At 45.4% G+C, this 17,757-nt stretch overlaps 1 protein-coding gene across 1 annotated transcript in view; it reads left to right on the top strand.

Annotated features, from left to right (window-relative positions):
* Positions 1-17,757, top strand: part of LOC124560336 (leucine-rich repeat and immunoglobulin-like domain containing-NOGO receptor-interacting protein 4) — a 71,659-nt gene that overhangs the window by 16,576 nt on the left and 37,326 nt on the right. The window contains exons 3-5 of the mRNA XM_047130923.1: positions 3,289-3,723; positions 8,501-8,679; positions 10,130-10,610. Of these exons, the coding sequence (XP_046986879.1) occupies positions 3,289-3,723; positions 8,501-8,679; positions 10,130-10,610 (1,095 nt within the window). The remainder of the gene's footprint in view (positions 1-3,288; positions 3,724-8,500; positions 8,680-10,129; positions 10,611-17,757) is intronic.

Genomic DNA, 17,757 nt, shown 5'->3' with positions numbered 1-17,757 from the left:
TATAAACTCCAGGCAAGTGGCCCGCCAACATCGTGTAAGCCAAAATACGATTCTGCGTGTCCTGCATGACAACCGCTACTATCCCTAGCGCCGGCAACGAGTGCAGGGATTATCAGCAGCGGTAATCCCTCTATGGGAAGATTCTGCCGCGGGTCATTTAGTCGTTGCGTGCACACCGACCCTTTCCGGATATATGTTCATAGGATCTTTTTTGCTCCATTTCCAGTGAGGAATCCATCACTGCAGATTGTCGGTTTTATTAACGTTCACCCTCTATATGTAGAATGAAGTGACGAATGAAAATTTGTACTAAGGCTGGAATTCGAACCCGTTTCTCCTCCTCACTATTCAGATGTGGTAACAGCTACGCCAACCTGGCACAGTAGCTTTGCACGACTGCAGGGACTACCCCAGCATGCCGCCTCCTCAACCCAAATTCCCATTGACAGCGCAGCCCATTTAGTGTTGGGGTTGAGAAGTGGGCCAACTGGGGTGGGCCCCGCAGTTGTTCAAAGCCACCGTGGCAGGGTGGCGTAGTCGATAGCGCAAGTACCTAGTGAGCCAGAGATTCGGGTTCCAATGCCGGCCTCAGTACCAATTTTCTTTCGTCGCATGAGTCTGCATATGTGAATCCTAGATGTGTGAGACTTCAATAGGTATTTGGAACCATATAGTTTCATTTGTAATAAATATGTTAGCGTAGTGACTCTGAAAGTGTGTCCAGAACGAGGAACGCCGTCTTCGAGATATGTCTTCCGTACATATCGGTTATGTTTCTGCACGGGTACCCCTTTATTTCTGAGTTCGAATGTCTTGCAATAAGGAAAGCTTACGCGTATCTTGAAACAGTGTGAGCCGTGGCGGTTTATCTATTTTGGTAGTCGCCTCTGATCTTTCACCGCTGGTCTTTGAAACGAGTGGCTCCCTTTGGAGGGAGCCGTCACGAACAAGGGGTTTGGTTCTCTTTGGTCGTGGCAATAAGGCATGTGGAGCGGAATCAAAAACAAGTTATCTGGCGGCATCCGGTCTATCGGTGCAATAGGGGAAAAGCGCTGTCCGCGGCCTGAAGGAACCTTGTATCCATCGTTAAGCATATCAGTGGAGCTTACGACTGAGGTAGCGGGCTGCCAGAGGTGTGCTCAACACAACAGACAGGTGTTTACGCTGCGGTTATTTTCGTCTCCGTGGTGATACACTGCAGTGGCTTACCCGTGGTTAAAGAGAGATTTGACATTAAAGTCTATTAAATTTTGTTTCCGTAAGACTTCCAAGTTGTGTACTGGAACTTTTGCTCTGATATGCCTTGGGAATGACTTTTTTATTAGCTAATTGGATTATTTTACTGGCCTGTAATTGATGTCAAATGTTCTTGAATGGAGGCCACTGTGCTAGGCAGCCCCGGCTGTTGTTGTGTTCTTACACGCGCCATCTATTTCGCTCATGGCATTTTGGTAACGCAGCTTGGTGTTTAAGGAATTTCAAATTGTAAACTTCGTGCCTGTCTGAGGTAGAAGTTACCAATTAATATCGCAAATTCTAACATGGGATGACTTTTCCTATTTGGGATGGCTTTGATTTTGCCATATCGACACTAAATTATGTAACCCGACTAATATGACCTTATCCGCTAATGCTGGGTTAATGAGTGATTAAGCACGGTATACTACACTACTGGCCATTAAAATTGCTACACCAAGAAGAAATGCAGGTGATAAACGGGTATTCATTGGACAAATATATTATACTAGAACTAACATGTCATTACATTTTCACGCAGTTTGGGTGCATAGATCCTAAGAAATCAGTACCCAGAACAACCACCTCTGGCCGTAATAACGGCGCTGATACACCTGAGCATTCAGTCAAACAGAGCTTGGATGGCGTGCACAGGTACAGCTGCCCATGCAGCTTCAACACGATACCACAGTTCATCAACAGTAGTGACTGGCGTACTGTGACGAGACAGTTGCTCGGCTACCATTGACGAGACGTTTTCAATTGGTGAGAGATCTGGAGAATGTGCTGGACGGGGCAGCAGTCGAACATTTTCTGTATCCAGAAAGGCCCGTACAGGACCTGCAAAATGCGGTTGTGCATTATCCTGCTGAAATGTAGGGTTTCGCAGGGATCGAACGAAGGGTAGAGCTACGGGTCGTAACAGATCTGAAATGTAACGTCCACTGTTCAAAGTGCCGTCAATGCGAACAAGAGGTGACCGAGACGTGTAACCAATGGCACCCCTTCCATCACTCCGGGTGATACGCCAGTATGGCGATGACGAATACACGCTTCCAATGTGCGTTCACCGCGATGTCGCCAAACACGGATGCGACCATCATGATGCTGTAAGCAGAACCTGGATTCATCCGAAAAAATGGCGTTTTGCCGTTCGTGCACCCAGGTTCGTCGTTGAGTACACCATCGCAGACGCTCCCGTCTGTGATGCAGCGTCAAGGGTAACCGCAGCCATTGTCTTCGAGCTGATAGTCCATGCTGCTGCAAACGTCGTCGAACTGTTCGTGCTGATGGTTGTTGTCTTGCAAACGTCCCCATATGCTGACTCTGAAATCGAGACGTGGCTGCACGATCCGTTACTGCCTTGCGGATATGATGCCTGTCATCAGGACTGCTGGTGATACGAGGCCGTTGGGATCCTGCACGTAGTTCCGTATTACCCTCCTGAACCCACCGATTCCATATTCTGCTAGCAGTCATTGGATCTCGACCAACTCGAGCAGCAATGTCGCGATACGATAAGCCGATATCGCGATAGGCTACAATCCGACCTTTATCAAAGTCGGAGACGTGACGGTACGCATTTCTCCTCCTTACACGAGGCATCACAACAACGTTTCACCAGGCAACGCCGGTCAACTGCTGTTTGTGTATGAGAAATCAGTTGGAAACTTTACTCATGTCAGCACGTTGTAGGTGTCACCACCGGCGCCAATCTTGTGTGAATGCTCTGAAAAGCTAATAATTTGCATATCACAGCATCTTCTTCCTGTCGGTTAAATTTCGCGGCTGTAGCACGTCATCCTCGTGGTGTAGCAATTTTAATCGCCACTAGTGTATTTGTCTTCAATAACAGCCTTTAGATATAATTATTTTAAGCTGTGTTTTTGCTGCTGTGGCTGAATGATATGTGCTTATCGTTAGTAAATGGGCTCACGTAGTAATAAGTCTGTATCAGCACTTACTGTATACCGGCGTCTCAAGGTTTCTCAACAGAGTTGTATTGATTACGAGGTGCCGAGCCTTTACACGAGGCTGCTTTTGTGTGCGCAGGTGACGCTGAACTTCAGCCGCAACGACATCTCGTCGCTGAGCAAGGACACGTTCAAGGGCCTGAAGTCGGTGCAGGTGCTGGACCTGAGCTACAACCAGCTGTCGTCGCTGGAGGGCGCGGCGCTGTCCGAGCTGGGCGACCTGCGCGCGCTCAACCTGACGGGCAACCGCGTGTCGGCGGTGGGCGAGCGCGCGCTCGAGCGCCTGCCCCAGCTGCGCGAGCTGCTGCTCGACGACAACCAGCTGCTGGACGTGCCGGCCGCCGCGCTGCGCCGCCTGCCCGCGCTGCAGCGCCTCGGGCTCGCAGACAACCTCATCGAGGCCGTCGCCGAGGGCGCGCTGCCCGCGCTAAGAGACCTGCGCGCGCTCTCGCTGCGCCGCAACGTGCTCTCCTCCATCGACCGCGCCGCCTTCGACGGCGTCCAGTCCCTCCAGGTTCGTGCACACACTCTCTCCCAGTCCACCGCTCGCACCTCCCCCACTTCCCAAAACCTAACGCCACATCACCCTGTTTCTCCACTCTCACCGCTACGGCATCGCCTTCCCCGCCCCCTCCCCCCCCGCCGCCCCCCTCTCCCGTTAGTGGTGACACTTGGAAAGTGGTCCGATAATTGAAAAACAGCAGCGATAACTCTCTCATTACATACCTGCCGTAGAACAGGGCAGTTCGGCTTCTGATTACCTAAGATAGAGATATTTCGCTCATAACGATGTTGGTTGGTTGGTTTTGGGGAAGGAGACCAGACAGCGTGGTCATCGGTCTCATCGGATTAGGGAAGGATGGGGAAGGAAGTCGGCCGTGCCCTTTCAGAGGAACCATCCCGGCATGTGCCTGGAGTGATTTAGGGAAATCACGGAAAACCTAAATCAGGATGGCCGGACGCGGGATTGAACCGTCGTCCTCCCGAATGCGAGTCCAGTGTCGAACCACTGCGCCACCTCGCTCGGTCCATAACGATGTACTGAACTTTACACAGGGCGATAATTTGAGTAAAATGGTAGTAACATTTAGCCTCTGATATTCCTTAACTCGTTTTACATTGAAGAATCGGTTTACCTGTTTGTGGCGCAGTAGCTGAGTACACATTACATTTGAGGGCTCGTGTCTGAATTTTTGTATATCCCTCTATGAACTATGGCCATCTTTTGTGCAATAGTGATCAGCTTTACGTCAAATGTACGGCTTATAATCTTCCAGTTGCCGTTCTGATCGATTTTTCGTGGCCAGTATCCACCCAAATTTAGTTCATCATCATCAGTTATCTGCTATATTAGCAGGTCCTTTGCCTCTCCGTTTTCTGCGATCCATTGCTTCCTTCTTAAGGCTGCTGTAATTTGTGCCGTCCATAATGTCATCCAGTACCTGGAATCTCTTCCTTCCTCGCTTCCTTTTCCCTTCTACATAACCTTCTAAAACTGTTTTTATCAGTCCGTCATTCTTTCTTAATATATGCCCAATCCAATTTCTTTTTATTCTCTGTATTACGTCTAGTAACTGTCTTTTCTCTCCCACTCTTCTCAGTACCTCTTCATTTTTTACTCTGTCCATCCAACTTATTCTTTCCATCTTCCGCCATGTCCAGATCTCAAAAGCCTCCAGCCTTTCTCTGTCTTTTTTCCTCATAGTCCATGTTTCAGCGCCATATAGAAGAACACTCCATACAAGACATTTTATGAGTCTCTGAGTTCTCTGTCCAGACCGCTGCAAAAGATTCTCCTTTTCTTATAAAACGCCTCTTTTGCCATTGCTATCCTTGTTTTAATTTCTGTGGTGAACTTCCAGTCGGTGTCTATCCTGCTTCCAAGATACTTAATATTTTGCACCTGTTCTAGTGTTTCTCCATTCAGCATAATTTTTATTTCCTTATTTCCTCCTAGTGCCAATACTTTTGTTGTATTTGTGTTAATTTTCATTCCATATTTTTTTCCGTTAGTTGCAATGGTGTCCACCAAATCCTGTAATTCTTTTTCCCCTGTGGCTAGAAGGACCATGTCATCAGCAAATCTCAAACACCCTACTCTTCTTCCTCCAGTTTCTACTGCTTTGTCATCTAATGAGCATTGGTCAATCATATTTTCCAAGTAGAGGTTGAAAAGAGTGGGTGATAAACAGCATCCCTGTCTTACTCCTTTTCCTAGTCTGATCCAGTTTGTACTTTCTCCTCTCACTTTAACTGAAACTTTTTGATTAAGATATAATGAGTTTATTAGTCTTCTGGTTTTCCAGTCCACTCTCTTTTCCCTCATTATAGTCGCCAGCTTGTCCCAAACCACATTGTCAAATGCCTTTTCTAGATCGATGAAGCACACATATAGGTCTCTTCCTTTTTCAACAAAACTTTCTCCCAAGATTCGTAGGAGCCCTATTGCATCTCTAGTGCCCGTATTCCGTCTAAAGCCAAACTGCTCCTCGCCAAGATTCTCCTCCACTACTTTTTCAAGTCTTTTATTAATTATTCTTAACATCGCTTTGGCTGGAAGTGAAATGAGGCTGATTGTCCTGTGCTCGCTGCATTTCTTGGTTCCTTGTTTTTTCGGTAATGGAATCATTACTGTTGTCAGAAAGTCCTCAGGCCATTCACCACTGTCATATATTTTATTACATAACCTCAATATTTCTCTTATTCCATCATGGTTCAAGCATTTTAGTATTTCTCCCGCTATTGTATCTGTACCTACCGCTTTGCCATTTTTCATTGCAGCTATGGCAGACTTTACTTCTTCCATTATGATGATCCGTCCTTTCTCGCCATCACTTACACTGTTGTGTGATTCAAGTTCCAGAGTTTCTGGTTTGCTATTTGTGTCTATAGCTCTTTTATATATTCTTCCCATCTCTGGAGGGCATCGTCACGATCTTTGTAGACTACCTCTTCGTCTTTACTCAAAATTTCCATAGTAGCACTTCCTGCTCTGTTGTGTTCCCATGTCATAGTCTTTACTCTGTTGTATAGTAAGACGTATCTTCCCTTCCTGTCCAGTTCTTCAATTTCATCGCATTCCTCTTTTAGCCAGTTTTTCCTAGCCTGCTCTGTTTCTCTTCGCAGTTCATTATTTAACCTTCGGTATATCATTCTTGCATCTTCAGTGATCTTGTTTTTCAATTTTCTTCTCTCCTCCATCTTGGAAATAATTTCTTGGGTGACCCATGGTTTTTTTGACCTTTTCCCTTTTACATATCCTATATTTTGCTGTCCTGCCTTAATGATTCCTTCTTTCAGCATATTCCAGTACTCGTTGGCATTATCAGGTGCTTCTTTGTATTGTAATGTGTTTAGAAAGTCCCGAGACAGCATTTCTGTATGAAACTTCCTGGCAGATTAAAACTGTGTGCCCGACCGAGACTCGAACTCGGGACCTTTGCCTTTCGCGGGCAAGTGCTCTACCATCTGAGCTACCGAAGCACGACTCACGCCCGGAAGGTAGGAGACGAGGTACTGGCAGAAGTAAAGCTGTGAGTACCGGGCGTGAGTCGTGCTTCGGTAGCTCAGATGGTAGAGCACTTGCCCGCGAAAGGCAAAGGTCCCGAGTTCGAGTCTCGGTCGGGCACACAGTTTTAATCTGCCAGGAAGTTTCATATCAGCGCACACTCCGCTGCAGAGTGAAAATCTCATTCTGGAAGCATTTCTGTAATTTGTTCTTTGTTGGATCTTATCTTCTCTAAACCCCACTTCTTCACCATGGTCACCTTCTTCAGTTTTTTCATTTTTATTTCTATTTCTGCCATAAGTAAGTTGTGGTCACTATTAATATCTGCACCTGGTAATGTGTGCACCTTCTTGATTCCATTCCTGTATCTTTCTTCTACCAGTATAAAATCGATTTGGTATCTGTATTTATCCCCTGGTGATTTCCAAGTGTAGAGCCTCCTCTTGTGGTTCTTAATCCATGTGTTTGCCGCTATCAGCTGCCTTTCCCTGCAGAAGTCAATTAACCATTCACCTTTGTTATTTCTCTTTCCAAGACCATGACTGCCTACTATGTTTCCCTCTTTCCCTTCTCCCACAATGGCGTTCCAGTCTCCCATTACTATTTTGCAGCATTTCTTATTTTCGTCCATTATTCTCTCTATTACATGATTCTTTTCCATCTCTCTTTTAAGGTTTTCTAGTTTTCCTGCTTGTAGCAGAGTACTGACATTCCAGGTACCAATTCTCGTTTTGATTTTTTGTCTCCTTTCAAGTTGTCCCCCCTGGAGATCCGAATGGGGGACTATTTTACCTCCGGACACTGAAGTATAGGTTGGAAAATGAGAGACCCCTAGCCCTCGAAACCTAATAGCGTCAGGGTCGGAAAAGAACAAGAGCTGGCCGAGGGTGGCCAGACAGGAGAGATAAAAGTGAGGAGCCTGGCATAAGTAAGTGGAAGCAATGCCAGGACTCAGCTCGGGGCCCCGTGGTCGCCAGCCACGTATCACTAGGTGTGACTCCCTGAGGATCCAAATTTAGTTAAAGGCTAGTAAAATTAATGCAACCGAGGTGCAGAGTTCACAAACAGGTAAACAGGCGACGTTTAAGAGCTGAGACAGTCTACTAACCGTCTAGTGCTGTTCCGATTTAAATACAGCTTGGCTGTTATTAAATTCAGTTGAGACTGTCAATAGTACGAGAATGCTCAATGTTCGTAACTCAGAACGATCAGAATGCATAAATAAATCTCTGTTTACTTAACAAGCATTTTTACAGGTAACGGTTGAAGTTCGCACTCGTTACTGTGGTTAAAATACAACCTTGCGTAGTAGGTGGCTAGTAGAGTACAGATGAAGATGCAGATGGTTAGCGTCAGTCTGCATTATCCCCACGGAAACTACGAAACTTTAATACATTGTATGATAATTATTATTCATATGCGGTGGTTAACTTTATTCAGTTATCCATTTTTAATCAGAATAAAACTTTCTTAACACAATCTCCTAGCACATATTACTAATTCTTGCATTAATGGCGTTACACTGCATTACTCTTAGTATGCATCGATTACTGTTCGTATCCATTACTGTTCCAAGCGACGAACTCAAAATTCTAATTGCTTCCACCCGACCCAAGCGTACGAAAACGCATCTGCTCTCAACTGAAATGTATGTTGTCGACACTACATTGCTCAACAACCGTCTGCCGGGTTAACAAAGAACTAAGCCTGAGAAGACACGGTACGCTTACACACAGGCGCCGGCCCTCGTTTCACAGCGGCTCGCCGCCTTCTTATATTGCAGAGCCTGGACGTGAGCGACAACAACTTGACGTCGGTGCCGACGTCGCAGCTGTCGAAGCTGGCGGATCTCGTGGACCTCGACCTGAGCGGCAACACTTTCGACACCATCGAGGCCGTCTCCTTCCAGAGTCTCTTCGAGCTGCGGCAGCTGCGTCTCAGCCGGCTCCGACAACTACGCAGGTAAACGCCGCACCTTAGAGTTTTCCAGTAGATTATTTCCACAACTTCTTTCCGCGTATGAAACTAATGTCTTAGCTACCTGCTTTTATAACCTGTCTTAAAAGAGATGTGCTGGCACACTGAACTGACACGGGTTTTCTCAGCGGGAAGTGTAAGAGCGATAGAAGCCTTCAAATCTTCATAGGACCGTCCAGATTTGATTCTTCCTCAAATTCCCTAAATCCCTACAGGGTGACTTAGGCAACGAAAATTTTGGTCCATTTCAGTTCGAGTGTGACTACGGGCCAAGTACTCGTATGAACGTCTCAGGCCTTCATGCTAACGGAAAGTAAAACTCGAGGAAGCTTATTCATTGCAGACGTAGCACTTGCTCCCTCGACAAGAATGGGCTAGAAATTCCGTCATTGTGTTCCTGAAGAAAACGCCCAAATAATATCACCAGAATGACTGAGGGCGCCACAGAAATTTTAAATTTGGGTAAGAGGGGGGGGGGGGGGGGGGGGAGGGAGCGTGAGGAGGAGTCGGCGGGAGCCGACTGGTATATATCTTCCTGAATTTCGGATTAAAGGAGAAGACGGTGGCATGTTTTATGGGACGCAACTTTTGAGATTACGTAACCGCACAGGTCATCAAACACCTCAGTAATTTCTACTGTAGTATATAAACAAACCCCTTGGCGACGATTTGACAACATAGAGCTTCAGTAATAATAAAATTAATGTCTAATTTTTCCAAAACAAAATTGCAGATGTTTCTTTTTTATCACTACTCGTCCTCTACAGTCTTTAGCCTCTACAGCTCTAGTACCATGGAAGTACCTCGCTGATGTGTTAGCACATGTTCTGTCATCCTGTCCCTCCTTCTAGTCGGTGTTTCCCACATAGTAACTCATTGTCATTAATTACTGAGAACATTTTTCTCGTGGAGAACAGTAAAAATGAACACAAACACTCTAGACCGCAAAAATATTTCCTTTATGATAACTGGTCTTAGTCAGTTCTTGATCATCTTAAGATTCTCACACCATAACGGTAGACTATGGCGATGAGTGGAGTGGGTGTTGTAACCCCACTAACTCAGCCGTGGAATTTCTTGAAGTTATAACACCCTCTCCGTATCTGCCAATTAAAGGATGAGAGTTTGAAGATGGTCAAAAACTGACCGAAACCTGTTACCATATAATATACGTTTTGCGGTCGATACTGATTGTGTTCATTTTTAAAGTCATTGACATTAATTTTATTTTTTGTTCCTGAAAACAATATTTGCTAGTAATACGGAACCATCTGTGTTATTACCTAAAGAACTGTAAAATACACCACTTGTTATTAAAAATTAGGCAACAAGTCTTTAAATGTGCAATAATTGAAATGGAAAAAAAATCAGTGGTTACTGTTCGAGCGTGGAGAACTTTACTGTGTACTGATAAGAAATTGCGCTGCCGGTGCAGGGTGGACGTGCGGGCTTTCGTGGACAACATCAAGCTGCAGTCGGTGGAGCTGGACGACAACGAGCGGCTGTCGTCGCTGCCGCCGCGGCTGTTCCACGGCAACCCGGCGCTGGAGCGCGTGTCGGCGCGCGGCAACGCCTTCACCGCGCTCGAGGCCGAGCACTTCCCGCTGGACCGGCTGCGCGCGCTCTCGCTGGCCGGCAACCCGCTGCACTGCAACTGTTCGCTGCTCTGGCTGTGGCTGCTGGCGCGTAAGCAGCGCGACGCGCCGCCGCCGCCGCCGGCGCTGCAGGCGTCCGCCGCCAACCTGACGACGCTGTCCGCCGCATCCGCCCCCGGCGCCACGGCGGGGCCCAGCCAGCAGCCGCCGCCGCCCACCCCTGCGCCCGACATCACACCTAGGCTCGACGTGGACGGCATCCGCTGCCACGAGCCGGAGGCGCTCCGCGGCCTTCTCATCGTCGACGTGCCAGAGTCCGACGTAAGTCCACCCCCTGCCAGAATCCCATGCACACCCTTCTGAGAAACAACGAGGCTGCAGCGTGAGTGCAGCATGGCAGGGAGCGGCTAGAGCGCTCGATGATGTCAGGACGCGAGTCGACGCTTTAGTGCCCTGAGCATCAATACCTTGTTTGGCTTTGTGTAGTGGCTGTCTGCAGAGAGCAGACAAACATGAGCCGGACGGTTTACTATCCGATGTGATTGTGGCAATGTGGGACGGCGAATGATCACTTCAGTGCAGGTTCACACCAGGCTCGAACTCTAAAGGGAATCGGCGAAATGCCGCGAATAATGAGGATAATGGGCCTGGGGCAGTACTTCAGTAGTGTGTGGATGTGTTGAGAATTTGGGTCTGATGGAAGGCGCGCTTGGGTAGTCGTACAGTTGCGATGATCACTACCTCTGGATGGTTTGATGGTCAGAGCATCTGCCTAGTAAACATGAGACCCGGATTCGAATCCTGGTCCGGCACAAATTTTCAACTTCCCTCGCCGATTTCAATCATGAGTCTTAAATACATTTATGAACGTCGATTTATTCAGTGTAAAAGAAGTTCTGCGTATTCTAGTGACACGGAGAGAATTGTTTGGAGACTTTAATACGTTATATGAGAGTTTACGATCATATTGTGATAAATTCCATGAATGCACGAAGTTGTCTGAGTCTACATTTGATTGCGTTTTAAAAAAATCGCTGCGCGCTTGAGAGTACTTTACACCAAATTCCATTCAACTATATCGCTAGTGGAAAATCTTATGGGTACCTTGATTTAAGTTAAACTGAATTCAACAATGATGTTTTATGTTATTTTAAACGAAAATAATATTGAACAATTTAAACAACTGCGTCAAATATCACTGGTGGCAAGGAATGTACGAGACATGTTTTGCGAGTTACTTTTGTCAGAACAGAAGGGCACAATAAAAATGTTCTCTTGCCTTCAATATTATTTGCAGCTGATGGGGCATGTTACATTACTTTTAGTGAAGAGTGTACGAAACAACAAACAAATATCTCGTCCTACACAAAGAACACTCTAAGCCAAAAAAACCACGCGCCATGAAGGAATTATGCAAGTGGGGCGGAAATCGATGAACGTGATGCACATGTACAGACAAACAAATTATTGCAGTTTCAGGAAAATTGGATGATTTATTCAAGAAAAGGAGTTTCACAAATTGAGCAAGTCGATAACGAATTGGTCCGCCCCTGGCACGGATGGAAGCAGTTGTTCGGCTTAGCACTGACTGACAGAGTTGTTTAATGTCCTCCTTAGGGATATCGTGCCAAACTCTGTTTAATTGGCACATTAGATTGTCAAAACCCCGAAATGGTTGGAAGACACTACCCATGATGCTCCAGAGGTTCTCAATGGCAGAGAGGTTCGGGGAATGGCACCCGAGACCACCACTCTTGGTAGTCGAGCAGAAGGAAGGGCGACAGTCACGCTGGTATTCCAGTGCTGTCAAAGGCGTCTCCAGACAGGTTTTCGCCAGTCACCGGGGCTCACTTCGAAGCTCCAGTCAATGAGATTCCAGGCCTAAGACTTGGCTGGGGATGCCCCAGGAATACGAACCTGATGGTCACCCGATATGGAGCCCGACAACCAGTGGGTACTATTTCATTTCAGAGCACTATTACTGCACGGAGGTATATTGACGACACTCTCTACACCCTACGTTGTTGCCCTTCATGGCAACCCATCGTGGGCTTACTTTTCAGCAACAAATGCCCGCCCACATAGGGCGAGATTTTCTGCTGCCTGTCTGCGTGCTACCAAACCCTACCTTGAGCCGGAATGTTATCGGATCTCTCCCGAACTGAGAACGTTTAGAACTTTATGGACAGGGCCCTCAACTAGCTCAGGAGTTTTGACGATTTAACGCGCCAGTTAGACAGAATTTGGCAGGATACCCCGTTGGAGGACATCCATCAACTCTATCAATCAACCCCAAGCCGAATAACTGAAGGACCAGATGTAGACCAACGCGTTACTGACTTGATCAACTTGTGAAGCTCTTTCTTTTGAATAAATCATCAAATTTTTCTGAAATTGTGATCATTTGTTTGTAAATGTACATTACATCTACCGATTCGGATAATTCCTTAGGGGTGCGTCGCTGTTTTTCTGCTTGGATTGCATTTAAATTGCTGCTTACTTCCCATACCAATTAGTTCTAAGTTCTTTGAACAACCAAGCTCGTACATGTATTTTACTGAAAAGTCTACTACTTATTTGCATGGCTCTTCAATAGTTTGTGACAGAAGTTTAAGTTTCAAAGACACAAGGTTAAGTGTTTTATATTCATTCATAACATGCACATATATTAAACTCAAAAATATTCAGTATCTTCATTTTTTATGTGCGATATAACTTCAATTCAATTTTTGACCATACATATTTATTCATAAATTCCTGACATTTCCAGGATAGGGGCGATCTTAGTGTAACGAAATCCGTAAAAATTCCATACAGCTAAGGTCTGTAGTAAATTATTTATTTAGATGACCGATTTCGGTAAGACTATGTTACCATCTTCGGATCTTCAACGTTACAGTTCACCCAATCTCCCCTATCTGCGCTTTGTATCGTCTCATATCATTGTCTGTATTCAGCTGTGGTATGAACATCAACAATGTCAGTCAGTGCAGTTTTGTATATACAGTTATTTTTATTACGACATGCTAACGTCCAGTGTATTCCATGATCCCTATACATACATCTGCGAAATGAGGTGATGCAAAGCGAAGATGGCGGAGACTGTATGAATTGTAAAGCTGAAGATCCGAAACTGGTAACGTAGTCGTACTGGAGATCCGAATTACCATAATTTAGACTCCAAATTCGGCTACTGTTATAAATTCAAAACCAAATGACGATTATTTCTTACCTACAGTACTTCCATCTTCTGATGGGTAATGTGACGACAACTCTTAGTGCAGCTTTATGTATTAGGGATGCTACCTTCAGCTGCAATTAGAGGTCTTAATTTCATTGCAATCGATTTCTGTGTTCCATTACAACATCTCCAGGTTCCTTTACTGGCGTCATATAGGGGGTTGAAGTTAGTGTAATGAAACACCGAAATCGACTGCAATAAAATTAAGACCCTGGTGTCTGTTCAAAAATACTGACACCCTTATATACTGCGGAATTGACCATTAGACGCCACGAGAGGAGAACTCGACAGTATGGAAGAAAGCAGGGAGTATTTTGCTGTCAGTAGAGAAGTAGTAAGAGCACAATGAGTTGGTCAAGCGAGCACGCTGGCTTAGAACGTGGACTAGACTTTGGATGTGATCTGTGTAACAGATACATCAAGAACATGTCAACCCTTCTGAAGCTACCCAAATCGACAATTAGCGATGTGATTGTGGACAGGAAACGCGAAGGAATGACCAGAGCTCAACAAAGACCAGCGGACCTCATGTAATGGCGGACAGGAATCGTCGGACATTGCCAAGAGTTGTTGTAAAAAATCACATGAAGTCAGCGGAAAGAATCACGAGTTAGTTTCTAAGTGCTACCAGTAGTGCAGCTAGCACAGTTACTGTACTTAGCGAGTTAGAGAGAATCTGTAGGCGGGGTTAAGAGCAGAGTTAGAGAGAATCTGTAGGCGGTGTAAAGAGCAACGCCACTGGACAGTGGGTGAGTGGAAACTAGAGAACATATTTTACAATAATGTGTACAGCAGAGTCTGTCAGCATGACAGTGCACAGAGGAGGTTAGAATATAGGTAGATGCTCTTTCGCCGAAAAATTGAACCTGTCTCTGCCAAATTGCTGAGTCTTAGTGAAGCGTTCGTATTGCAGTGCTGCTCTTCGATCTCACTTTAAACAGCAATAAAACTTTAGGCTGTTTTACTGCGATGTACATCATGCTCGAAGAGCTACAGTTGGCTTTAATTATTAAGTCTTCAACTGTCTGATGATGAGCATTCATCCACGAAGGTACATTGTTTCAAAACATATACTCGTAGCTGACTGTCAGTTCACTTTATTTGTAGAAGTCCATCTTGGTCACACTGATACCGGTGGTGGCTACTGCCCTCTTCAGATCTGTTACAAATATCAAGCTTTTAATTAACAGTCACTCTTTCCATAGTTACCTTATATTTAAGTTTATGGTTTAGTTGTTTTTTTTCATACTGGAAGGTTTCGGTTTATAGATGTGGTGTTATTTTTAAACTATACATTCTGGCTTTTACACAATTGTGTGTTATTTATTTTGCCAGGCTAGGAGCTCCCCATTATTACTCTTTATATCTTTTATTTGGAATTTAGGTATTGTTCTGATTCCGCATATTGAATATCAGTTCTTGTTTTATTGTCAGACGCTCATTTTGCCATGTGAAGAAATTTCAGTTGAGGACTACGCATACTGCAATTTAACTATTAAATTTACGATACTGGCTGCTTATGTACCCTAGGTGTAGTGCCCTCTGCTGGTTTCAGTTATTTGTATAAATATCACAAGCATCCAAGACGTCACCAGCATTTATTATTTACCTACGCGTATAGATTTTAACATTGACACCTACATCAAAATATTTTGTGGTATGTATGGCTGGTAAGAATGGCTGTTGATCATTTTTTTATATTTTTCTAATATATCACTAGGCCTTTTATATATTTTCTCCAGCTAATTGAAGTTAGTTGGTCGCATCTCAGTTTTTTACTTGTAGCGGATCTGAAGATGGCTGTCGCCGAAACCGCTAATAGTGAATTGCAAAATCAGTGTGATCGCTACGGACCTTTACAAATAAAGTTCGACAATATGATCGTGGACTCAGTCGCAGACTTTACGTCTTCGACTGATGAAGTACGTCAATTCAACGCATTAACTCTAAGTGGGTTGGTTTAATAGAGGACTTTAATGGACAAGCAGCTTCCAACACAGAGCTGGCGGACAACCTTCAATTGACACTGTACTCGGTATAGACAACAGCATCTCCCCTATATTTTAGCTTCCTTGCAATTCACCCTGTCGTAAAGCAGCATCTGTGAGACAATAGGCCCGCATCTCGTGGTCGTGCGGTAGCGTTCTCGCTTCCCACGCCCGGGTTCCCGGGTTCGATTCCCGGCGGGGTCAGGGATTTTCTCTGCCTCGTGATGGCTGGGTGTTGTGTTCTGTCCTTAGGTTAGTTAGGTTTAATTAGTTCTAAGTTCTAGGCGACTGATAACCTCAGCAGTTGAGTCGCATAGTGCTCAGAGCCATTTGAACCATTTTTTGAGACAATAGTCTGCGGACATTTCTGAAATGAATAGACGAGTCCAAAGTCCTGATGTGAACTCAGTGGAACATCTGGTGAACAGTGAATTTACTTTCAAATTTTTTTCTTAAATAATTTACTTTATTTACTAGCGATTCATCAAGAATATTAACACATTTAATCACACTAGGTGAGCGTGGAAGTAGTTGCCAGGAAGTAACTGATGGAAACTGAAACTACTTTTAACAAATGTGAATTTTATTCTTAAAAGTCTTTTCACAAACAGATTTAAAATTATAAGCAGAAAAGCGCCCTCGGAATATCAAGTTACAATTTTATATAGAGGCAGAAAGAACAATATTAACAGTAGGAGCCTTCGGGCTGAGAAGCTTGCCTGCTCCTTTTCAACACGGCCGTAGTCATGACCGCTCACAACAACTTCTGAAAGAGTACACTGGTGCAAATCTGCAACACACCAGATTACTTTAAACTAAAAATTTTTTAACAACTCACACAAACACGTAAACTATGCACCCCGTAAGAGGGATGAAAATGGTACAACACTCAAATTATTTGCCACCGAGAGTGCAATTTTTTTTTTTAAAGGACTCTTACGGTGGATGGGGTGGCAACCTTATAACCTAAAATGGCTATTTAAATAAAACCCATAAAATGCAGACTTACATAAAATGTACAGCATGCTCTACATTACACATATACCACCTCGCAAGATGATAGGCAAGGTAAAAACATTAAGCAATAAGAAACTTCCTGGCAGATTAAAACTGTGTGCCCGACCGAGACTCGAACTCGAGTCGAGTCTCGGTCGGGCACACAGTTTTAATCTGCCAGGAAGTTTCATATCAGCGCACACTCCGCTGCAGAGTGAAATCTCATTCTGGAAACATCCCCCAGGCTGTGGCTAAGCCATGTCTCCGCAATATCCTTTCTTTCAGGAGTGCTAGTTCTGCATGGTTCGCAGGAGAGCTTCTGTAAAGTTTGGAAGGTAGGAGACGAGGTACTGGTAGAAGTAAAGCTGTGAGTACCGGACGTGAGTCGTGCTTCGGTAGCTCAGTTGGTAGAGCACTTGCCCGCGAAAGGCAAAGGTCCCGAGTTCGAGTCTCGGTCGGGCACACAGTTTTAATCTGCCAGGAAGTTTCATATCAGCGCACACTCCGCTGCAGAGTGAAAATCTCATTCTGGATTAAGCAATAAATTCGTTAAAACCGAATCCGAGAAACATGAGAGAGGCAGCTATTAACGTACGGCAGACCGACAGACAGACACTAACTGCATAACAAATGCGGGCGGGAAACAGACGAACAAGTTGGGGACGAGAGACTGACCAAGAAAACAAATAGAATTTAACAAGTCAATGAAACACACATCACGAATCACTTAACTTCTATGCGATAACTGGCGAAGACCTGGCTTAGCACCCACAAAACGCTCTCCCGAGCCGTCCGCTGCGAGCCGCTTCAACGGACGCAGGAAGGCACGCCGATCTCCCGTCTCACGGCGTCGCAGCTCGCGCCGGCCAGACCGATGTCGTGGGTTGACTCCTGTTGTTCTCGTATCGGCTGCGAAGCCACTACTACTCACTATACGGCGCGGCCCACTGGACTGACGTGGCGACCTCGCATGCGCCGACGCTCAAGACGGACAAGGCATTTTGTGTCTCAGTGCACGACCGACCAACTGATCGATCCAACCGGCCTTAAAGGTCGATCCGAACGACAGAGATCCTGGCACTCCTGGCGGCAGACCGACATTGACTAAGCGATACACTCGGTCGGACCCAACCCTGCAAAGGAAACATGCCCTCAGGCTACCTCACACCCCTTCCCCGGGAAGAGACCGACCTACCGATCAATCCAACCGCCAATGTCCATTGCCTTAACAAACTCGAGCAGA

The sequence above is a fragment of the Schistocerca americana genome, chromosome 1, assembly GCF_021461395.2.
Source record: "Schistocerca americana isolate TAMUIC-IGC-003095 chromosome 1, iqSchAmer2.1, whole genome shotgun sequence".
Classification (NCBI taxonomy): domain Eukaryota; kingdom Metazoa; phylum Arthropoda; class Insecta; order Orthoptera; family Acrididae; genus Schistocerca; species Schistocerca americana.
This window is presented reverse-complemented; position numbering and strand designations above follow the sequence as displayed.